At 35.0% G+C, this 25,670-nt stretch overlaps 1 protein-coding gene and 1 non-coding gene across 2 annotated transcripts; both read left to right on the forward strand.

Annotated features, from left to right (window-relative positions):
- Positions 1-226: 226 nt before the first annotated feature.
- Positions 227-333, forward strand: LOC114382870. Its single transcript, XR_003660328.1, has one exon. It is a non-coding gene; the product is annotated as a small nucleolar RNA R71 (small nucleolar RNA).
- A 15,485-nt stretch (positions 334-15,818) lies between these two features.
- Positions 15,819-24,395, forward strand: LOC114381545 (disease resistance protein TAO1-like). Its single transcript, XM_028340822.1, is given in 9 exon segments — positions 15,819-15,997; positions 16,106-16,213; positions 17,059-17,448; positions 17,450-17,577; positions 20,544-21,484; positions 21,535-21,566; positions 21,630-21,935; positions 22,151-23,607; positions 23,967-24,395. Coding segments are annotated over 6 exon segments (3,093 nt in total). The 5' UTR covers positions 15,819-15,997; positions 16,106-16,213; positions 17,059-17,079; the 3' UTR covers positions 23,468-23,607; positions 23,967-24,395.
- Positions 24,396-25,670: the final 1,275 nt, after the last annotated feature.

Genomic DNA, 25,670 nt, shown 5'->3' on the forward strand with positions numbered 1-25,670 from the left:
TTCAGATGATGTAGATGGGTTTGTAGCTACCTTATGCACTCCTCTAATGACTATGGCATCATTTCTGGCGCTAAACTGCTGGAAGTTGGAAGCCATCTTCTCAATTAAATTTCTGGCTTCAGCAGGAGTCATGTCTCCAAGGGCTCCACCACTGGCAGCATCTATCAGACTTCTCTCCATATTACTGAGTCCTTCATAAAAATATTGGAGAAGAAGCTATTCTGAAATCTGATGGTGGGGGCAACTGGCACATAGTTTCTTAAATCTCTCCCAGTACTCATACAGGCTCTCTCCACTGAGTTGTCTAATACCTGAGATATCCTTCCTGATGGTTGTGGTCCTGGAAGCAGGGAAATTTTTTTCTAAGAATACTCTCTTAAGGTCATCCCAGCTCGTGATGGACCTTGGAGCAAGGTAATACAGCCAGTCCTTTGCCACTCCCTTTAATGAATGAGGAAAAACCTTCAGAAATATGTGATCCTCTTGGACATCTGGGGGTTTCATGGTGGAGCAGACAATGTGAAATTCTTTCAAATGTTTGTGCGGGTCTTCACCTGCAAGGCCATGAAACTATGGAAGCAAATGAATCAGTCCAGTTTTAAGAACATATGGGACATCCTCATCAGGGTATTGGATGCACAAGCTTTCGTAGGTGAAATCAGGTGCAGCCATTTCCTTTAGAGTCCTCTCACGGGGTGGAGGTTGTGCCATGTTCTCAGAATGTGCAAAATCAGAATGCTCAGAATCAGAATGCTCAAAATTATAATGCTCAAGATCAGGATGTTCAAAATCACCAATAACAGAATGCACAGATTCACCAGTTATGGAATGCTCAGAATGATCAAAAGGTATAAAATGATGCCTAACTAATCTGTGAAATGTCCTATCTATCTCAGGATCAAAGGGTTGTAAGTCAGATGGATTGCCTCTAGTCATACACTACATTCAGCATGCACACAACTAGTTGCCTTGTCATGTAAATAAAGGTGTAGGTTTGAACTACAGCTACCCTCAAATGATATCCAAATGACTTGAAATTTTGTGAGCAACCTTATAAAATGATGAGAAGATAGCACAAAAAATTTCGGACAAAAATTCGAAGTCTAACTATGAAAGCTAAAATTGGTAGGTTAAGAAAAATAAGTGAATAAAACTTGAAAAATAAAAAACTTTTGACATAATCGCTTTTTTTGGACGATGGAGACCTCAGCCGGAGCAAAAGTTATGGCCGTTTGAAGTTTTGACAAACACAAAATTTGCTAGTTTTTTGGAACTTTCAAATCTGACCAAACTAAAGGCTCTAGCTATTTTTCCCACAAAATATGGATTAAAAGAAGTTACCACAAAAAAATTCAGCCAAAAATAACAACCTTAGCTACTAAAACAAAAAATCACAAATAATTCAGCATGGGTGGTCGCTAAAATCCGTCGCTAAGGGATTTCTACTACTACTCTGGTTTTCCGCAAGCAGAAACGGTCGCTAAGTCCGTCGCAAAACACTATTCACAGCAAAACACCCAAAACTGAAACAGGGGAAGTGCTTAATGGGAAAACTGAAACAGAACACACATTAAACAAAATACCAGGACACTAAACAACACTAACACAATACTAACAATTAAACATAAAACACGAAAGGATTAAACACACAACACTAGCTAGCTATTATGAACCTTTGGACACTGCTCCTCGGCAACGGCGCCAAATTTGATCGAGGCCGTACCCGAATCAAATAAACATGAAAATGCAGTAACTAGGAAGTGATCCTAGGTCGTTTCCCAATGAGCAGTGACAAGCCAAATGTTCATAATATACCTGCAGTAACAGTAACGATTGGGGGGGGATTTGGTTGTTTGGTAATTAAAGAGTAGAACAAGTAAACTGGAATACGAAACTACTAATATTAAAAATGGGTTGTTTCCTCTGATTCAGAAGCCATTCTCTTATCCTGGGTTATGGAGAATTCGTCCCTAACAGTCAACCACTTAATCCAACCCTATTTCAATTTACTAAGCGAAAATCAACTTAGGGTTTTCAATACGTGATTAGGCACCACATACAGCACAGTTAGCCCTTCGTCCATTAAGCATGAACGCAAGTTAGGCTCAGAGGCAATTAATCGAACACGAAGTGTGCACTGATTAATATTCACGAAATTGGGATAACTGGTGAAGGGAAAACTGCCAGGAAACCACATTACAAGCGAAACCTCAAAGAGAGTTGGGCTTCGTCCTCAAAAGGAAACAACACCAGAAAATCTAGCCTTCCATGGATTCAAACAGAAAACGCAAATGAAACATGAAGCAGAAACGTAAATGAATAGAAACGTAAATGAACAGAAACGTAAATGAGACAGAAACGTAAATGAAAGTAGAAGAAGAAGCAAGAATGAACTCGTAATTAGAAGCAGAAAACGGAAATTTGCATTAAGAACGAAAACCGTAACAAGGGAACAGAAAAACGTGAAAACCTAAAACCAAAGCTCTGAATAATGAAAATAGCATAACAGAATGCCTTGCACGAATCCCAAGGCTGCTATTTAAAAAGAGTCACTCAAAGTCATTGGGCCCTATTACAATACTCTGGCCCAAAACGAATTAAACACTGAACAATATAAAATAAAATTGCGAAATTTCCTAATTAGAAATTAACTAAGGTAAGCGCTTCTTTATTTGCCCTCTTCAAGTCCATAACCAAAATCCGGATTAAGCCCAATGTTTCATTAATTCCTGAAATTAGATTAAAAACATCAAATTAGCTAAATGAGCCCAAATAATAAAACTACCTGATTAATTGACAATTAAGACCAATCAGTAATTAAAATGGTGCAAAAAGGGTTTAGAAAATAGAAGAAAATGATGGCACATCACGCGCTAAGCGCATTCATCCCTACTGATGAACGAAAGCGATGAACCCGCTAAGCGCGTCTATGCGCTAAGCGGGACTAGTGTTTCAGACAATTAGGATTTTTGAAATTTTTGTTCAACGCTAAGCCTAACCTCTCAGGCTAAGTGCCAATATGCTTATATTTTTCAGTCCTTTGAATAACTGCGCTAAGCCCTTGTTGTGTGTCGAGGCGGTTAAGCTAAGTGTGCCCTGCTACGCTAAGCTCAACTCTCTCACTGTTTTTGAGTTTTTGTGGTTAGGCTAAGCGCGCCCTGTGTGTTAAACCTAAGGGTCATTTTGGTGAGGCTGAGCTAAGCCTTGACCCTCTTCTATTTTGAAAATTGTAGATTTAGGATAAGCCCAGCATGTTGCGCTAAGGCTAATCTGCAGAAAAATATTTTATGTGTCTTTAGGCTAAGTGCGAGTCTGCTGCGCTTGGCCCATGGGTAAAATTTTATAAGGCGCGCTAAGCACCCAGTTCAATTTTTAGTGTTATTTTTCTGTTTTGTTGAAAATAACCCTGACTAATCTTGTTGTTTGATCTTATATTTTCAGATGGCATCAAAGAAGAGAAAGGCACCTGCCACACCTTCCCAGGTCCGATATGACCGATCCAGGTTCACTTCTCCCAAGGCTTTGGAAAGGTACACTGACATTGTGGTACCCAGGAAGATACTCTCGGAAAGAAATATGGTAATCTACCACACTGAGTTTGATAAGTTCAAGGAAGAATTGGAGAGAAGAAAATGGGATGAGGAGTTCACCAATTTTAATGAAGGCAACATTGATGCTGCCATTGTGAAAGAGTTTTATGCTAACCTCTATGATCCCGAGGATAAATCACCTAATCATGTGAGGGTGAGAGGCCATTTGGTGAAGTTTGGTGAGGACACGCTGAATACCTTCCTGAAGACCCCTGTAATCATCAAGGAAGGGGAGACATTATTAGCCTACTCTAGATTTGCACTCTTGAGGCCTGATCCTTAAGAGTTGGCTGCTAAGCGCTGCATCCTAGGGAGGGGATTTGAGCTTAATGTTGATGGTTAGCCTCTGAAGATCCTCAAAAAGAACATGACCACACTCGCTCAGACTTAGAGTGTTCTTTCTTACTCCAACTTGGTCCCCACCTCCCACACTTCTGACATCACACTGGATCGGGCCAAGTTGATTTATGGCATTATCATGAAGATGGACATGAATCTGGGCTACCTCATCTCCCACCAGATTTCTATCATTGCCCAGCATGACTCCTCTAGGCTTGGATTTCAACCTTAATCACAGCTTTGTGTAAAGCTAGAGGAGTCACATCAGATTCCAAATCGTTTGAGAGCCTTAGCCCTGCCATTAACTTGGCATATATAAAGAAGAACTGTTGGAATCTAGATGATCCAACAGTGACATTCAGAGGGCCAAGGAAGGCTAGAGGTAAGAGATCTGAGGCTCCCCCTACTTTAGCAACACCAGATGCTTCTGCTCCTTCTTCATCCACTTTACCAAATTCTTCTGCCCCATCTCCATCTGCTCCAGCTTCATCTTTACCAGCACCAACTTCGGCTCCCACTCCCTTACCAGCTCCATCACTATCAGCTCCTCTTACAGGACCCTCCTCATTCACTTTGGAGACATTATTTTCCATGCTGTAGAGCCTACACAGAGGCCAAATCATCATCATATAGAGATTGCAGAGATCTGGCCAGCAGCCGACTATGAGTGTGGATGAGTTTCTTGCACAGGTGGCTTGGCCAGGAGTCCAGCCTTCTCCGTCTGGAGGGGGTGAGGCCTCCACAGCCTAATAGCCTGTTCCAGTAGAGGAGCCCGTGCCAGATTCAGAGGATGAGCCTATTCATCCTGAGCCATTTATCTTTGAGACTGATCCAATCGCTCAGGAGGAAGCAGCAACTCAGGAACCTACATCTCCAATTAGAGAGAGATTAGTGAGCCATAGAGTGATTGTGAGGTGCTGAGAAGAGGAGGAGGGATCCCCCTTCTTTTGTAAGGAACAATTATTTTGTACTCTCAATCTCATTTGTGTTAGGGTTTTTCTGTAATGGTTGGCTAAACACCCTTGTTGGGGATTTCTAAGGAAGAGCTTATGTAATTACTTTAATATCTAATTAATTGTGTTTTATGTGTTCAATGCTTCATTCAATGCTTAATTTCTGCATGCTCTTGGTTTGATCACCCATTTGTGTGTATAGTTAGGTGACTTTAGCATTGGGAACTGTATTGTTGCCTTAGAACTTGATAGAAGCAGGGCTGAATAACCACATTACTAGGGATGGATTGTGGGGTTTTGGTTTTTTGAATATGCTGTGATGATAACGCTGTTTAAGTTAAGCCTAGTCTTACAAGAAGGATCTGCTGACGAAGCTTAGGTTAAATTAGTCTAAACTTACGAGGGATCGAGGTTTAGTACTTTAGGCTACAACATAGAACACAAGAACATGATTAATTAGAGAAATATCCTCATATGCATTAGCTTGTTTGTTAGAAAGACGCAACGCTTTTTACCTATTGTTGTCAACTTTTACTTACTTGCATTTACTGTTTTTACCATAGAATTAGTTTATTTCTGTTTTTAACCATCGTTTATCAATGTTGTTCCAACAATGCCTTATTTCTGAATAAAACTTTGTCTAATAAGCAAGTTCCCCGAGTTCGATACTCGGATCACTCCATTTTAATTTTAAATACTTGATGACCCGGTGCGTTTTCTGGTGTTTCATTTCCCTTGAATATATTTGTTGAAAATTGGACAAAAAGTAACTGTAGGGGAAAATCAACAAGCCCTAACAGATTCTTCAGAGTCTAGGCCTTGGGGGTAAAGACATTTGATTTGAGTGCTCCTTTAAGCCTATGTTGATCTCCCATTGTATGGTGTATCTTGTTCTGTACTCTTAAGCGCCTTAGGGTGATTTTTCACTGACATGGTACCACATTGCATATAGGCTTAAGTCTTAGTATAATTGTTGCATAACGCTTGCTAATTGTTTATCATGAAATTGATGAGTGTTATTACGTCTTGACCCAAGTGTATGATTCATGTGTAATGTGATTCGTGATAGAAAAATGAATTTTAAATGATAAAGTGATGAAGTGACGTGAGTTGTATTAAGTTGAGCTATGTTATAAATATTTCTATAATTTATTTGGAGTACGTCTTTGTTTATTTATATTATTTTAAATCTGATAATTCACTCCCCGTGTGTTATTTGTGTTTGGATCCTGTGATGATCTCGAACCTTGTGTTCGTGGGAGCAGATGACTAGGTGGATGACATTAAAAAACCTCAAGCTAGAGGACGCTAGAACACAATGCTCTAATAGGATGTGACATTTGGGATGAGTTTTTATTTTAATTGCATTATGTTATTTTATTTTATTTTACCTTACTCATTTAACACAACATTTTTTTAACTTTGACGGCCTTACCTCGAGCCGAATATGTATTTTTATAAGTTTTATTTGGTAATAGTGAAGTGAATGCGAACTTTTTACTCACGTGAATTTGTTTATCAGTATTTTTATATGTTTTATTTATATATATGTGTGTGTGTGGTAGAGGGTGTCACAAGTAGTGGCCTTGAGAATACTTATAAGCTAGAAGTGGCAGGAAAGAATACTTGTTGTAATCAAGTTTGATTAGTGGAACCCTGTACTGGTTAGTAAATGAGAACTAGACGTAGCTTAGGTTGAGTGAACCAATATAAAATGAAATATTTTTATTGCTCTAATTAGCTTATTAAACTATTTCATTGTTTATTATTGACAAACTCTGCACACAAAGTTTTTACTGAAAGGGTAAGTTTTACACCTCATTGGACGACAATCCACTTTTAGTCACTGGATGACAATCCACCTTATAATTTTGTTTCTTATAACATGTTCCATTTCGAAAAGGTTTTATATTTTGACTAGCACACTATTCAATCCCCTTTCTAGTATGAGTTGTCATATTTCACTTCTCCCTTACATGTAGTTTTGTGCAAGCCACCAACAAGATGAAGACTTTTGTGGCTAAACCTCACCCAAGTGGGGGGAAGAAAGACACTTCAAGGAATAAATTCATTCCAAAAGAGCCTGGATGAAGTAAGAAAAAGGAAGATAACATCACCATTCAAGCTCTTGGTTATGCAGTGAATGATTATACTAGAGGACCAATGCTAAAATGGAAAATCACCTTGTTCGAGGGTGGTTGATTTTCAACTCCCTCATCACACGTTAGGCTCGAGACGTTAAACAAGCGCTTTTCAGGTGGCAACCTATGACTGGTATCCATTTAATTACGCTTTGTTGCATGTTTTATTTTTCATTAAATTACGCTTTGTTGCATGACCCATGCATTCATTATCAAATCCGAGTACGGCCATGGTCAATGTTGATAACGATCATGGTTACACCACCACAACCGTGTTCATTTACAATATATATATATATATATATATATATATATATATATATATATATATATATATATATATATATATATATATAGTTTCAATTTCAAGTTAATTTTATTTTTATTTTTGTTCCAATCTTTATTTTCATTTGTATTCAGTACTTAATTTATTTTAATTCATCTTGTCTTGATTTTGTTCTTATTTTTATGCATTGAGGGCACTGCATGTTTTAAGTGTGGGAGGGTCATTATTGCTCTCCCAACTTTGGGCTCTCTCTGATATATGTGAATTCTTGCATTATTCTAATTTTATCACTATGGTAAAAATTTATTGTTCTTGTGTTTAAATTTTTTTTGTTTTCAGTTATTCCCTTGATAATTGTTATTCGCTTTATACAACTAACTTTTGTATAAAAATCATTTTCCAAAGCTTGTATAGTTCCCCCAATTTATGGTTATTTTGTAGTGATTTTTGTAAATAAATCTTAATTTTTGGTTAACGCTATCTCTAGAACATTTCCATTGGATTTAATGATGAAATCTGTGCATTTTCAGGTGAAAAAGAGGCTAAGTTTTGAATTGCAAAATGTAGCAGTTGGGCTAAGTGCATATCCACCGCTAAGCGTAGCTTCAGCATGCTTAGCGCAAAGGAGAATCTGGCAGAGCTAAATCAGTGCGCTAAGCGCAGCACGTGCCTTCAGCCAGGCTAAGTGCGAGACTGGCGTTAAGCCCAATTTCACTTACTCGTGCTAAGCGCGAGGCTGGCGCTACGCGCAATGTTGCGATTTCAGAGCCTATTTAAAGCCTGTCTTGTGCAGAATTAGGGTACACATTTTTTTATACTGCTTTTAGACCTTTTATGACAGCTTCTACAGGGCGGCCAGGGCATAGAATTCCAGAGCAGCCACAGGCCTATTTGGGGAAAAGAGCCCTATAAGAAGAAAAGAGAAACAACTTGTGCATTGAAGCCTAGGTTTTGTCATTTGAGAGATTATTGAGTAGAGAGTGAGTGTGAGATGCTGAGAAGAGGAGGAGGAATCCCCCTTCTTGTGTAAGGAACTATCATGCTCTGCCTTTAATCTCATTTATTGTTAGGGTTTCTTTGTAATGGTTGGCTAAACACCCTAGTTGGGGATTTCTAATGAACAGCTGATGTAAATACCTAATATCTAATTGATTATGTTTTCTGTGTTCAATGCTTCCTTCAATGCTTAATGTTTGTATGCTTTGGTCTGATCACCCATTTGTGTGCACAATTAGGTGACTTTAGCATTGGGAAATGTACTGTTGCCTTAGAACTTGATTGAAGCAGGATTGAAACTTAGCCTTACATGAGGGATCTGCAGGTTAAGTTTTGGTTTTAATTATGTTGTTACAATAATGTTATTTAGTTTAGGCCTAGTCTTACATAAGGGACCTGCGGACGAAGCTTAGGCTAAATTAGGCTAAACTTTAGTAAGCTACTTGAGCTGAGTCTAGTCTTACATGAGGGATCTGTGGAAGAAACTCAATTTAAGTTAGTCTAAACCTAAGAGGGCTGTCTAAATCGGGTGTAGTCTTAAATAAGGGATCTGCGGACGAAGCTTGGATATTCAACCTAACGAGGGATCGAGGGTTTAGTAATTTAGGCTATAGCATAGAACACAAGAGCATGATTGATTAGAGAAATATATTTCTATGCATCAGCTTGTTTGTTAGAAAGACCCAACATATCTACCTACTGCTGTCATTTTATTTACTTTGCATTTTTATAGTTTTTAGCATACAAGTTTAGTTTAAATTCTGTTTGAAATTATCACTTATACATGTTCGTTCTCTCAACAATACTTCAATTCTGAACTTAATTCAGGCTAACATTAGTTTCCTATGTTCGATACTCGGATTCATCCGTTTTAATTTTAAATACTTGACGACCCGATGCGCTTTTCGGTTAAACTCCCCATTGAAATTTCCTTGAGACATAAATGCACAAAAAGTAACTGCAATGGGGAGTCATCAATAATTTTTTTGTGTATTGAGGTTATTGGAGTTTTCTACAGAAGGGAGCATCAGCATACATCTTTGTGAACTGTTCTTAGAGATACCCTCATAAATGTGAGTATTGAGCCTTCTTTTAGTGTTGGTGAATTGATCATTTCCTTAGCACTGTTCAAATCTCTATTTTGACATGCATATCCTTGAATGAATTTTGAATTTTTAGATTGAGACTTTAATAGGCTTTCTTGAGACCAATGAATTATTTTGATTAGTTTTTGCTGATCGAGGCCATACCCGAATCAAATAAACATTAAAATGCAGTATCTAGGAAGTGATCCTAGGTCGTCTCCGAGTGAGCAATGATCAAACAAACGTTTGTTGGATCCAGTGGCCTCAGAATAATTAAGAAGGGGGGTTGAATTAATTATTCCTAAACCTTTACTAATTAAAAAATAACTCTTCTAAGGCTTTTACTTATTTTATTAAGAGAATATGGAGTAGAAGAGAAACTTAACAGAAAGTAAAAGCGGAAATTAAATGCACAGCGGAAAGTAAAAGAGTAAGGAAGAAGAAAACAAACACACAAGAGTTTTTATACTGGTTCGGCAACAACCCGTGCCTACATCCAGTCCCCAAGCGACCTGCGGTCCTTGAGATTTCTTTCAACCTTGTAAAAATCCTTTTACAAGCAAAGATCCACAAGGGATGTACCCTCCCTTGTTCTCTTTGAAACCCTAGTGGATGTACCCTCCACTAGAACTGATCCACAAGAGATGTACCCTCTCTTGTTCTCATTCAAACCCAAGTAGATGTACCCTCTACTTGTACCACAAAGGATGTACCCTCCAATGTGTTGAGACAAAGATCTTAGGCTGTTAAACCTTTGATACTTTGTGAATGGGGATACAAAAGAATTCTCAGGCGGTTAGTCCTTTGAACACTGTGTCGTTTTGAATTCTTTGACAAGGGAGAAGGGAGACACAAAAGAATTTAGGTGGTTAGTCCTTTGTTCTTTTGGAAAAGGGAGAAGAGAGACACAAAAAGAATTCAGGTGGTTAGTCCATGGCGAATTCTTTTTGGCAAAGGGAGAAGAGAATGAAAAGATGAATAGCACAAGTTTTCAAGGTTTAGAAAACCAAAAAACTTTAGAAAGCTTTTGGTACAAAGAAGAAGAAGAAATTCAAAGAGATTCAAGGCTTGTAAAAGATTGATTGAATGAATTGGAAATGTATATTGAAAAGCAAATCAAAGCCTTGCTTTTATAGACTCTTCATGTCTGGTCAAGAAAACCATTTAGAAGAGTTACAACTTTTAGAAAAACTTAAAACCAATTTGAAAAAGTCAAAAAACCTTTTGAAGAGTTACATCTTTTGATTTATTCAGAAACAGTCACTGGTAATCGATTACCAAATCAGTGTAATCGATTACACAAGGCTTTTAAGTGAAAGGATGTGACTCTTCACATTTGAATTTGAATTTCAACGTTCAAAGGCACTGGTAATCGATTACCAAAACATTGTAATCGATTACAGCTTTTTGAAAATAATTGAAACGTTTTAAATTCAATTTTGAAAACTTTTTCAAAACAATTTTTCTACTGGTAATCGATTACAGCAATCTGGTAATCGATTACCAGAGAGTAAAAACTCTTTGGTAAACATGTTTTGTGAAAAATCCATGTGCTACTCAGTTTTTGAAAACTCCTTTTCATACCTATCTTGATTAAGTCTTCTCTTGATTCTTGAATCTTGAATCTTGAATCTTGATCTTGATTCTTGAAGCTTGATCCTTGAATCTTGATTCTTGAATTCATCCTTCTTCTTGAATCTTGAAGTGTTCTTCAACTTTTCCTCTTGAGTCTTGATCTTGAATTGTTCTTGATTCCTTCTTGAACATCTTGAACTCATCCTTGTTCTTGATTCCTTCTTGAACATCTTGAACTCATCCTTTGATTGACCTTTGAGCTTTTTGTCATTACCTTTGTCATCATCTTTTGTTGTCATCATTGTTATCATCAAAACACCTTTGAATCACCTTTGATTCACCATGCCCATGAAGCTTTGCTTCTACAATGATAAAACTGCATAATTAATTTGACAACTAAGGCTAATCAGTAATTAAAATGGTGACAGAAAGGGGTAAGAAATAGGAGAAAATAATGACACATCATTTGCCTTAGTTGACCACTCTGAGCCTGAATGATTATTCTTTGTTAGTCATTGATATTATGTGAATATTATTGATGGAAGGACAAAAGGGGAATTAATACATATTGCAGATTATGCCAATGAATAAATCCTAAGTTCTCCTCTCAAGTGAAATCAAAGACAAAATGGGGTTGATGAAAAAAAAGAGAAAGCAATGAAAAAACGAAAGTAAGGAAATGTATGTATGTATGTATGTATGTATATATATATATATATATATATATATATATATATATATATATATATATATATGAATTATTTTACCCCAAAGCAAATAAAAAGAGGGAAGGGAAAAAGAGACCAAAAGTTAAATAGAAAAAAAGGTGCAAAAATTAAGTAGGTAAAAGTTCCCTTGATTTCTGAGTGTTTTCATATAATTAAGTGGAACCCTTTAATTGGCCTATTTCTTTCAGTACCTAGCTTATATTACATGCATGGCCCATTACAACCTAACATGTATTACTTATTTAGAATTTTTGGATTTATTTGAATTGAATTGATTCATTTACATAGTTTTGAACTTGCTCATTGAATTGCGATCTTAAGTATAACTGTTTGTCTATATAACAATGTAAACATTGACAAGTGGTGAGCATAGTAAAGTTGAAGCTCCTTAATACTATTTTCATGTTAATTATAAGCCTAATGGATTCCTGAGTAAATTTTTTATGTCTATTGTCTGACTTATTACTTGTTGAATAAATAGGAATTTCTGTTACATGAGTTCTGATTTAGGAAAATTTGTTTTGATTGGGAACTAGAATAATTACTTGAGGGCAAACAATGCTCAAGTGTGGGGAGGTTGAAAAACCACTTTTTGAAACATATTTTGTATGAGTTTTTGTGTCATTTTGCATGTATTTTCTCGGAAAACTCACATTTGAATACTAGTTTTGTATTGCAGAAGCACAACTGCTCAATTAAGTGAAAGAGTTAGAAATTGCAAAAATTTATAAAGATTTGAAGACTCTGCACTTGATTATGGTCATCATAATCAGCATGGCCACAATAAAGTGATAACAATCTTCTAGAACAACATCAAAATTTGATGAGGGTCGTGGAGGTGAATCCAGGATGGCCTAAGGCTTCAACGTCACTTTCAACAACTGTCGTGGTGGGTTCACCATGGTTGTAGTGCTCCCTTTTCATGTAATTATCTTTAGGAATTTATATATAAATATCTTTGTCTTTGTAAATGATGATTCAATTTTTATTCTTGTCTTTTACGAATTTGAGAGAACTTTGAGGGCTTTTGAGAACTGAAGAGCGTGGACAAAACTGTTAGGACGGATCGTCATCATTGTTCCTAACTATTGGTATGTTTATGACTCTTTATAGGATTGTTAGTTTTTCTTTGATCATGAGTGACTAGTCTTCCTAGTCCAGGTTATGATGTAACTGTCTAAATGTACTCCTCTCCTTCTTCTTAATGAAATTCCTCATTGTTGTTATGTTAATTAATTTTCTTCCTCATTTTAATGTTTATTTGGAACTGACCATTCTAATACTCAATCGATTGCATAGTAGTGATGATCTATATGTAATTGGTAAATTTAGGCAGAGAATGTTTTATACCGAATTGCATGATCAAACTTTTTGGGTAATCTCCGATAAATCAGTTAATCTTTAATTAATTATCTCTAGAATTGATTTTATTCTTGGACTTAAGTTGATAGATCCATGATCATTGGGGTATTGATTTAAGGCAAAGAGCATTTTCTTACCTTGATCATAGGCTTTAGTTGATTTTGGGAATCAGTAATTAAATGAAGGAATTTCATGAAGACTAAGTTTGAGAGAAAATTAATACTAGGGAGTCATAACTCTTATTATAACTTAAATCTCTCTTTATATTCATTTAATTATTTTATTATAAAATCAAAACCACAAAAATATTTAAATCCTCTTTTTTTTATTCAATTCGATTGTTAGTCTATAAGTTTAACTAATTGGGAATACAACTGGTTCTTTGGGTTCGATATCCGGACATTCAAGTCCACTATTACTACTGCGTATGGTACACTTGTCCATGTGCAAACCTAATATATTTTACGCATCAGGGGAGGAGCTGGGTGTGGAATAATTTTTGAAATAAAATAAAAATAGTAACGGTTTGTATCTATTACTTTATTAAATTAATTATTTTAAAATTTAAAATTTAACAAAATACTAATATTTCTAACAAAAAACTAAAACAAATACCAAAACAAAAAATTTAAGAACATAAACAATCAAAATAACACTTTTAAAGCTTAACGTACTAAAATGAAAAAAATATTAAAATATAAAAGATCAAAAGTGACATTTTGCCTAACTAAAATAAAATACATTAAAAAAAGAGGATTATTATATGGTACAAAGATTAGAAGTAGCAAAAATGCACGAATCCTACTTGTTAAGTTTTTATTGGCTAAACATGAAATCTAAGAAATAAATAACATTAAAAATGTCTTAATTGATTATACAATTGTTTTCTAATTAAATTAAAAGTTCATCTGAGTACCTTAATTATTAAAAGTCTAATCAGGTTTCTAATTATTTAAAAATACTATAATTTATCCTTTTGATCAATTTCATTAGTTTGATGACGAAAATAAATATTTTTACATGAGTTTCCAATACAAATGATGTAAAGCAAAATATTTTTATATCAATTGCCAGTGAAATTGATTTAAAAACGATGTCCTTCTTGAATTTGATGACGGATGTAAATAGATAATTTTACATCAATCATCAATACAATTGGTATAAAAAGATAATTTTATATTCATTGTCAATACAAAGACGACCTTGTTAAGATCTATAGCAAGTGTAAATAAACATTTTTATATCGGTTGTCAATATAAACGAGATAAAAATGTCTATTTATACAACTTTCCTCAATCAAGCTAACTAAGAAAGTTGACAAAAAAGATATGATTATAATGTTTTTAATAAAAAATTAAAGAATTTGATTGAATTTTTTAATAATTGAAGGACCTAATTAAACTTTTAATTATAATTAAATTACTTATTTATATAATTAACCATAAACAAATTTGACGGAAATCATTTGGATTCTTTCGCGCATAACATTCGTACTATTGTGCATTCTTACTAACTATCATTTCCCTAAAAAAAAGGCAACTTGACATGCTCCCACCTGCTGCTTTGTGTGTGTGTGTATATATATATATATATATATATATATATATATATATATATATATATATAAGCCTCCGCGGGCCCAGTATTCTGTATGGATTAGCATTGTTTTGGTTGTTGCGAATTTCATATTATCAAGTTTTACGGGTAAAATTAATAATAAATATTTTTGTTAAACTTATTATTTATTAAATAATTATTTATCAAAAAATAGAGATTCCTCTTTAATACACTTCTGGATGATCCGTGTCCGGTCACAACCCATAATTTCATCACACGAAACCAACCAGAGTGAATCACTCCATAACTATGCAGAAAGATCCCGTTTTAACCTTGCTGCCTTTCACTCCTTGCATTATATGTAAGGCACCCAGAACTAGCTTCCTTTTACTTACGAATACTGTAATTGTTGCACGCTGCCTTTTGCTCCCAAAAACTAATAACAACAAGTCAATAACCGATACATGTTTGTAAACAGAACTTGGGTCAAGACACGTGCCAAAGATCCTAAACATCGATCTTCATATTATTGCTCATCTACTATAGTTGTTTACACATTAATTCTTAAAAATAATAACTATAGACTATTCATCCTTTTCTAACGAGACTCATTAATCTCTCAAGCCCAATATAATTTGTATCCGCATTTTTAAAAGCTTAAAAATATTATTTTTTTACATTTTTAAGAAACAAGTGTCTACTCTACTGCTAGTTTTTTTTCATAATTTAATTAATTTATTAAAAAAATATTAATTAATAATGGGTCACAGCTAATGAATAGAAAATATATATGGTTCAGAGTATGTATGCAAGTGAGCTTGACGAATTGGATAAAGGGGAAATGAAACTTCTTTGAAGCGTAGTATATGCAACTCCAACTAAAGATAAACCAATCAAATTAAAGGTTTAAAGTATGACTCATTCACTCACTCCATTCCAGTCTCTAGTACACGCACGGCATTGCAGGTCAAACTAACAGCTACCCAATAAATAGTTTGTCAGTCCGTCTTAAATGAAGGGCGAAAATTCTATGTTCTACACTTGTGCACGCCCTAAATTGCCAAAAAGTCAAAAAGTCAACAGATATGAGACATGTTGATTAGGGGATGTGAATTTCTAAGAAAGTCAGAGGAACCTTCTACGAAAGCATGTGAGTAGACTCTGCGTGATAGTATGTTGAACTTCTTAGAAATTACATATAATATACACACCACCTGCACAATTGTATATACAGATGCTATCTAATTCTTCTTTCATACTTGAGAAATGCTTATTTATCTGCACTATACAATTGTTGTCTATAGTTATTCTCTGTTTCTCCCAAGAAGCTCTTGTGTTGAAGTAAAAATCTGTGTAATCTTCTCTGTTGCTAGAAGTTGGACTGGGTCTGTGGGAAGATCTTTTTCTCCATTTTCAATTTTACCTCCAATAAAAATAATAGATGATGAAACGACATGGTTAATTTATTTCTTTTTTTGGTATTTTTTGTGAAGCTTGCTTTCGATGTCCCCATTCCTTGTGTTAAACTGACAATCATTCTAAGGGCATGCACTTGTTATTTCTGTTCAGATTGGCCATCTACAATTCTTTTTTAATTTAAGGTAGGCCTACTTTCACTTATCTGATTAGATTTCTGAATTGTAACTGATATGTTGGTTTAATTTAATCTAATGAAGTGTCAAGCATGTTTTAAATGGTTAGAAAGTAGAAACTATGCAAATACCTTGATTTTTTGCTTCATGCCATCTGATGACTGTCTATGCTGTTGTGAAGATGTGATTTGTAGATTTAATTTATTTTTCATTGATAATGCTTTTCTCAAAGTCCAGTTTTTTAAGGCTAAGTTAATCTTCCTATGGCACCCACTATTCATTATAGAAGTTGAACAATGCATGTTGGAGTTCAACCATGTTTAGTTTGATAGAAAGCAATCATGCATTGGATTTAATGCACAAATTTAAGGTTTTATCGTTGATTAATGCTTTATTTTGACTTGAAAAATCTGATAATTCATTGAACATAATGGAAGCTTAGTAGACAAGCAAAAATCTAAGCCTTAATCCTAAAATTTATATATTCAGAGAATCGATAGTAAATCCGAACTTCAGATTAAGTGAATAGCAATGCAATTATAAACCAATGTATGATTGCTTTCTATCAAACCAAACAAGGTTGAACTCCAGCATGCATGATTCAACTTGTATTAATAGGAAGATTTAACTTAAACAACTCAACATGACAGTTGCCAATTGCTAAACATTGTTTATTTATATATAGTTCCATAGGAGGGCAAGAGTGTGAACGTTGAACTGTTTGATCTCACATTAGAAAGATTTAGAAATTTCAATGAAAAAATAGTAAGAACATGTGTCCAGAAAACATTCAAATGCAGAAGCTGTTTTTAAAATTATTTATTTATTCAAGTGTAGATTTATAATAACCACAGGTTCAGCACTTGGAATTCGTGATGGCTGAGAAAATGATCAATGTTGTTGCTTCTTCCTCTGGATCTGCTTCTAAGGTATTCCCTAAAAAATATGACGTTTTTCTAAGCTTTCGAGGTGAGGACACCCGAAGGAACTTCACATGCCATCTTTACGAAGCTTTGATGCAAAAGAAAATTAAAACCTATATAGATGAACAACTTGAAAAGGGAGATCAAATCGCACTAGCACTCACCAAAGCCATCGAAGATTCTTGTATATCTATTGTCATCTTCTCAGATAACTATGCTTCCTCAAAGTGGTGCTTGGGTGAACTCTTCAAGATCTTGGAATGCAAGAAAGAAAAAGGACAGATTGTGATACCAGTGTTTTACAATATAGATCCATCCCATGTGAGGAAGCAAATTGGGAGCTATAAGCAAGCCTTTGCAAAACTTGAGGGAGAGCCTGAATGCAAACAAATGGAAAGATGCTCTTACTGAAGCAGCAAATTTAGTTGGGTTGGACTCTAAAAATTATAGGTAAATAAAATGAATTCAGTGTGATTAAATTTTCTAATGATAAAATATGAGAATGACAATGAATTATTTTAGATTGAGTTGGCCGAATTTGATTCTAAACTGAACATACTTCTGTAGTATAACACCTTGATCGTGATCATGGTTATCAAACTCTGGAGTTAACTCGCTAACTCTTACTAGTTTACGAATCCATTTGTCCTCTGTGAGTTGACTCTTGAGTAAACTCTTTTTTAGTAGACTCTGAGCAAACTCTATAAACTCTAAGTAAACTCGGTATACTCTTGAGTTTACTACCAAGTCAACGAGTTAGCAAGTTAAAAAAATAAGACCAAAATGTAAGTCATTTTTTATTGTTTTTTGTTTGTTTAGCATTCAACATACCTTCATTTAGTGTGTTATTCTCAAATATAAAATTCTCACCTTTAATAATATCAAACCCTTGATCTCTAATAACATCAACCCCTCGATGAGAATGATCTACCACTACTATAACGTCTGCAAGTTATTATCTAGTAGTGATGTATTATTACTAGACTTGGTTATTTTAATATTTTGAACTTTATGATTTACTGTTTTACTTTATTATATTGTTGAAATGTTTAACTAGTATGTTATTTATAGATATATTATTATTATTTTTATATGAAGTAGGCACTTACGAGTCTACGAGTTGAGTTCACGAGTCGAGTCTATGAAACTCTAACGAGTCTGCATAAACTCTCGAGTTTGATAACCTTGATCGTGATTGTGAATGAGAGAGTTTTAAGAGAGAGTGGTATAAAATGTGTCAGAGTTGTCCTATTCCTTGTATGTTGTGTGTTACTTATTATTTCTGTTTCATATCCTACGTCAGTCCTAGCATATCTAATGCTTGGGTAATCCCTGTAACACTAGCCCTCAGGTTGGTGCTGCTACGTAGAAGTAATACTGGATTAAGAGTATATAAGCGAATATTGTCCTCGTAAAAGTAGCCCCTAAGTCAGTGTTACTTCGTAGAAGTAATACTGGCTTAAGAGTGTAGAGTTGAATATCTTCCCCGTAATAGTAGCCCCCAAGTCGGTGTTGCTTCATAAAAGTAATATCGGCTTAAGAACATCGTAATGTAAATGAAAGCCACATTCAGGTGCTCTTTTTGTGTGATCCCTGTGCTTTTCATGATTTGTGCATGCGCACAATTACACAGTTATTGCATAGTAACCATAATCATTACAAATTAAATAACTTCTCTTTCAATCTTAATTGAAAATTGGCAACTCTTCATTTTCTACTTTCCTTCTTACTGTGTAACACCCTAAAATCAGGGATTACAAATACACTTCAAATACCTTTTATTCATCTTTATAAACAAGTGACTCCAAAATCCTTTTCATAAACATCATAAAACATGAAAAGATAGGATAAAATTTTCACTGAAATAAATTTTTTCACAAAGTCTCCTCAACCTTTTTCTTTTTAATGACAGCTATCAACTTAAAAAGAAAGCAATCTATTTTTGAAATCGTATGCAACATACATATTCATAAAATGTTGTTTCATTTAAATCCATAAGTTGATATACATAATAAATAGCTAAACTTGAAGTATAACATGTTACATCTTTGAAATAACATCAAGTATATATATATAAAGATTTGAGATGAGCCTCCATGACCACCAAACATAAGTAAATAAGTATCAAAGCTAAATAGTAAGTAAATAAGATGATTGCACACGTATAAAAGTCCATGAAACCTAGGTCTATTTAAATCAATACACCAAAATGGAAAACCTAAGTCTCAAAGCAGTCATTTATCTAAGCCCTACGAAATACACACGCCACCAAGAAGGTATATGCCAGACAAAAGTGAACCCACAACAAGAACCTGATGAAGAACTCTCGAAGGAATCCCTCCAACGCTCATCATCTGAACCTGAAAATGTTGGTGTGAGGGTTGAGTCCTCTGCTCCCTTAAAAGCCACAAACAATGAAATATCACACACTAACATATAAAACCACCACGTGTGGTTCACTAGAAAACTACGCTCACAATATACTAGTCCAAACATCTATCTCACACATTATCATATTTTGGGCCCATGTTGCCATTAAACCCCACTGGTGCTAATGGTCTTACATAAACATTACCACTAAGCCTCCCGGGCCTTAATGGTGTTACGCAACATATTGATGATGATTCAGAGGACATATCTCATGTCAATATGCTCTCACCAACCATGGATATAGCTCCGCTTTAGTTAGAAATTTCAAGTGAGGCTCATGAGTCCCCCTTAATTGGAAATTTCCTTAGTCTCCCCATGGTTCCTTGTAACCGTTCAAACCATCCCTTAGTGTACCCGTCATTCATATCTCTTCTAACTTTTCCTCACTCATCCTTCATGATGAGAACCATCATCACCAAATGAGGATTGTGTCAATACACATGAATAAACGTTAGATGATGTTTTCCCATTAAGTATAGGAGCCAATGTTATGGTGTGATCACTGGAACATGAAGAGCATGATTATGATAGAGAGAGAGAGAGAGAGAGAGAGAGAGAGAGAGAGAGAGAGAGAGAGGGTGTTGTATAAAACGGGTCAAAGTTGTCTTATTCCTTATATGGTACAATATTTATAGACCATTATGGGCCTTTGGCAAGGAAAGTTAATTATGCCATGTGTTACTTGTTATTTGTGTTTCATATCCTATGTTGGTGATTTCATATACATCAATTTATTTACATACGTCGGTCCTAGCATATCTAACATCGAGTAATCCCGATAACACTTAGCAAGGTCACTACAAAGAAAATATAGAGGCATTGATTATCTTCTCAAAGTCATTGGATTTTCATCCCTCAACTATATTTTTTTGTGTTTCTTTCTCTACTACACTACCATATTGATCATGGATAGTTTTTTTTTTCTAATTTGTTAAACAAATAACTCATCTCTTATTTATTAATTTCCTATTGTTAATGTGTGCTAGGAATGATGTTGAATTGCTTAAGGACATTGTTAGAGCTGTTTCGGAAAAATTGCCTCGCAGATACCAAAACCAAAGTAAAGGATTGGTTGGAATTGAGGAACATTATAAACGGATTGAATCATTTCTAAATAATGGGTCTAGTGAAGTTAGAACCCTTGGAATATGGGGCATGGGTGGCATAGGTAAAAGCACCCTTGCTACTGCTTTATATAATGAATTGTCTCCTGAGTTTGAAGGTCATTGCTTCTTCATAAATGTTTTTGATAAGTCTGAAATGAGTAATCTCCAGGGTAAAAGAGTTTTCATTGTCTTGGATGACGTGGCTACCTCTGAGCAATTAGAAAAGCTAATTGGAGAATATGATTTTTTGGGACTAGGAAGTAGGGTCATTGTTACGAGTAGAAATAAGCAAATGCTTAGCCTAGTTGATGAAATATATTCAGTCGAGGAATTGAGCTCTCATCACTCCCTTCAGCTTTTCTGTTTGACTGTTTTTGGAGAAGAACAACCTAAAGATGGATATGAAGATCTATCAAGAAGAGTAATTTTCTATTGCAAAGGTATTCCTTTGGCTTTAAAAATTTTGGGTAAAAGTCTTCGTCAAAAATGTAAAGACGCATGGGAAAGTGAATTGAGAAAAATTCAAAAGATTCTAAATGTGGAAATTCATAATGAATTAAAATTGAGTTATTATGACTTAGATTGTTCACAAAAAGAGATCTTTTTAGACCTTGCATGCTTCTTCAAAGGAGGAAAAAGAGATTGGGTAGCAGGATTATTGGAAGCTTTTGGTTTCTTTCCAGCATCTGAGATAGAAGTACTTTTAGATAAATCTCTCATAAGAATTTCAAAATACAATGAGATAGAAATGCATGACTTGACACAAGAAATGGGTCGAGAAATTATTCGTCAACAATCTATCAAAGATCCTGGAAGACGAAGTTGATTGTGCAAACACGAGGAAGTTGTTGATGTTTTGAAACATAACAAGGCAAGTGCAATTGCTTTTATTTGATAATACATGTATCTTTTTAGAATGCAGCTAGTATGATTACCTTTTCTAATTAGTATTCTAAACTTTGTTAGGGAACTGATGTTGTTGAAGGCATAATTTTAAATCTGCATAAATTAACTGGGGATCTATTTTTGAGCTCCGATTCCCTTGCAAAGATGACTAACCTGAGATTTCTTCGAATCCACAAAGGGTGGCGGAGTAACAACCAATTTAATGTGTTCCTTAGTAATGGTCTTGAGTCATTGTCTAACAAATTGAGGTACCTTCATTGGGATGAATGTTGTCTTGAGTCTTTGCCGTCTAACTTTTGCGCTGAACAACTTGTAGAGATTTCCATGCCTCGTAGCAAGCTCAAAAAGCTCTGGGATGGGGTTCAGGTATGATTGTGAATATACATACTACATTTTTCTTTCTATTTGCAAAGGTAGGGTAGAGAATCGTAAGACAAAGTGGTAACTAGTCTTTTGCTTACTCGAATGAAACTCATTCACAATCACAAGAGCCACACCTAGGATGATGAGCTTCAATGTATACTAAGAATTTTATTTTAATGATTTATGGTCAATGTGATGTATTTTTATTTTTTTTACAGAACCTCGTGAGTTTAAAGACCATTGACCTTCAAGAGTCTCGAGACTTGATTGAGATCCCAGACTTATTTATGGCCAAAAAACTTGAAAGAGTATATCTTAATCATTGTAAAAGCTTGTATCAGATCCATCTAAATTCCAAATCTCTCTATGTACTTGACCTCTTAGGTTGTTCTTCTCTCAAGGAATTCACGGTGACATCAGAGGAAATGATAGATTTGATGTTATCTCACACTGCTATATGTACATTGTCATCACCAATTGATCACTTATTGTCTTTAGAAGTGTTAGACCTAAGTGGAACTAATGTTGAGATCTTGCCTGCAAACATAAAAAACCTTTCAATGATGAGAAAGCTAAAATTAGATGATTTCTGTACGAAACTCATGTATCTGCCGGAGCTTCCACCATCCCTAACAGAGCTTCATTTAAATAATTGTCAGAGACTCATGTCTCTACCGAAGCTTCCATCATCCCTGAGAGAGCTTCATTTAAATAATTGTTGGAGACTTGTGTCCTTGCCGAAACTTCCACCATCCCTAAGAGAGCTTCACTTAAATAATTTTTGGAGACTCATGTCTTTGCCGAAGATTCCACCATCCCTAAGAGAGCTTCATTTAAATAATTGTCGGAGACTGGTATCCCTGCCGAAGCTTCCACCAGGGGTGAAAGAGGTGAGTGCCATCAACTGCATTTCTCTTAAGACAGATATAACTCAACGGCTAGTGTTACAACACATGTATCAGAGTCGCATACCCTACTTAAACAAAGACCCTACATACCGTGAGGATGAATACTTCTTCTTCCCTGGAGATCATGTCACAAACAGCAAGTATGGATTTCATACAGAAGAGAGTTCAATAACTATTCCTTATCTTCCAAAATCTCATTTATGTGGTTTCATTTATTGCATCATTCTTTTGGAGGGATCAGTCTTAAAAGATAACCGGTTTTCTTGCGCTATCTATCGAGATGATATGCTGATCAGTTTGGACCATCGCAGGATTATAGGCTGCGAAAAATTGATTTCAGATCACGTATTATTTTGGTATCATGATATCAACAAATTTGGCGGAATAAGTGAAGTGTATGATCATTTCTGCCACATAACATTTGTATTTAAATTTAATTACAATAAAGAGAGCATAAAAGGATGTGGGGTCTTTCCAGTGTACGAGTCAAATCTTTTATATACAATGAGAGAACTGGATCCTCTCCCACAACTTTTGTCTCCAGCAAAAGAAACCAAAAAAAAAAATTGTTTGCCCTTCAAAGCAAGACTCAGAGGATTCTGTAACAGTAACGGTGGTGGTCGTTGATCAGCGAATCATCAGCCAGGAGTGTGTCGATCACCTTCAGGAGGTGCTTCTAAGCCTTGTAAGTTCAGTCCGACTCGCAGGTACGGATCGCAAACAAAAGCGCCCCGTGCAGATCATGCGCACTCAGGATCTGGTTTGAGGTCAGAGATGCACTTTATTAGTATTTTGAGATTTGATTTACCAGTGGGTGCGGTTACATTCAAAGTATTTTTTGTTTTCTTTTAACTTCTACGTACTGATCTATGGAATATTGTATTTGAATCTTAAACCTTAAATAAAAAGGAAGTTGTAGAAGCAAGCAAGGAAGCCTGTGAGATGGGTTTGTTTGTGTTGAGTTGCGATCATTAAACCTTTCTCACGCTCCCTCGCTTCCTCTATCAAATGAGCAACACAAGATTTGTCTTTTCAATTCTTGATATGTAATATCCCTACCGCACCCTTCTACATTGTCATTTTTTTTTCATTCGAATTCCAATTTGCATTGATTGTTTGATCATAGGTTAGCGGAATGTGTGCGTGTGGTAACAAGGGCATAATGACGTTGTTGAGGGACCAAACGATTAGGTTGTGGTCTGATCAGAACAACAACCACAAGTTTGTGAGTTCAAAGATTCTGCTAGGTTACACGAGCTTTGTAGGACCTTTGGAGTGGATTCCCCCGAACACATCATTCCTGCAAGGACACTCTGGTCTTTGTCTGGGACTTAAACACGGGTGAAAAGGTCCACACTCTCAAGGGCCATCAATTGCAAGTCATTGACATTATGTTTGATGATGTGCATGCTGTATCCTCTTCTTTTGATCGGTATAAGGTTTTAAATTTCATCATCAATTTTTTTAATTCTAATTCTGCTTCTTGTTGCTTGGATTCTATGTTCTAAAATCTCCTAATACTATGCTTCAATTTTGGTCCAATTTTTGGACACTATACTATTGTGTCTTAAGACGGTGGAGGAATGAGCAATCTGAAGAGACTTGGGTTTGCTCATAAGGCACCAGTCCAAGCAGTTATAAAGCTACAGGTAGGTATAGTATAGCTACTCGTTAGTGCATTTATGTCAGCAATTTTTTACTATTTTTATTAGTTTATGGTTTCTAAGGAAGGATTTATACTTGGGGTTCTGCTACGTGTCTGAAAACTTATCTTGTTACCTATAAACCTTTTATTGTTGGGAATGATATTGAAATGGTATGGGATTGAAATAAGTTTTCGCGTCTTATAGTCAATGGACGTTATTTATTGGCTCGAAATATGTTTCCAAACACGTAATCACCCTCTTAAAATCAATTTAACAAGAAAAAGATATTTAAGTGTTAAAAAACTACACCTTTTAAGTGAAGTGTTGGATAAGATTAGGGGTGGGTAAACGGGCTCAGGTCCATGGATTGACCCGCGGGATCAGCGGTCCGCGCGGGTTATAGACCAATTTTTTCAAACGGTCAATGGTTATGTCATATTTTTGGACCCGTCCCGCTTAATCCGCGGACTATGCGAGTTTGACCCGCGGGGTCCACAGGTTGCCTGCAGCCCGCAGGTTTAATTTGTGTGATTCTGACCCAATTATATTAAGTTTGATTTTCTCTTTTTCACTTTAAACTTTTTTTTTAAATAACATATAAAGAAATATATTAGATAAGATAAAGATATAAAGATAAAAATAAAATATTTAAATTAAAAGATGATAAAAATAAAAAAGGATAAGATAAGAAAAATAAAAGATTAAGATAAAAAAAATAAGTGATAACTTGCTAAAAATCTTTTTTTTTGATATTTTTTCGATCTTTTTCTCTTTTAATCTATCATTTTCAGATCTGAAAGTCATAAATAATAAAAATATTAATTCTTATCATTTAAGCCAAAAATAATTGTTAAATAAATATTTTTGAAGATATTTTAATATATTTTTATTATAAAAAATAACTCATATCATATTTAGTAATTGTAGCAGGCTAAGAACATTTTTTCTCCTCACGTGTGCTTAACAAATATTGAACTAGGCTTCTTGTTGACAATATATACTAAAAATTGGTTACTAGTATTTGATATGCAGGGTAAATAATATGTAATAATTATTGTCTTTTAATCACTTAACTTGATTTTATTCTAATATTTATTATTATTTCGAGTTTTAGGAAAAGAAGATGAAGATATGGAGAAGGCTCAAACTACTTCAAATATGAAATCAGTTGGAGATGTTTAAAT

Source organism: Glycine soja, chromosome 13 (assembly GCF_004193775.1).
Source record: "Glycine soja cultivar W05 chromosome 13, ASM419377v2, whole genome shotgun sequence".
In the NCBI taxonomy this organism is placed as follows: Eukaryota; Viridiplantae; Streptophyta; class Magnoliopsida; order Fabales; family Fabaceae; genus Glycine; species Glycine soja.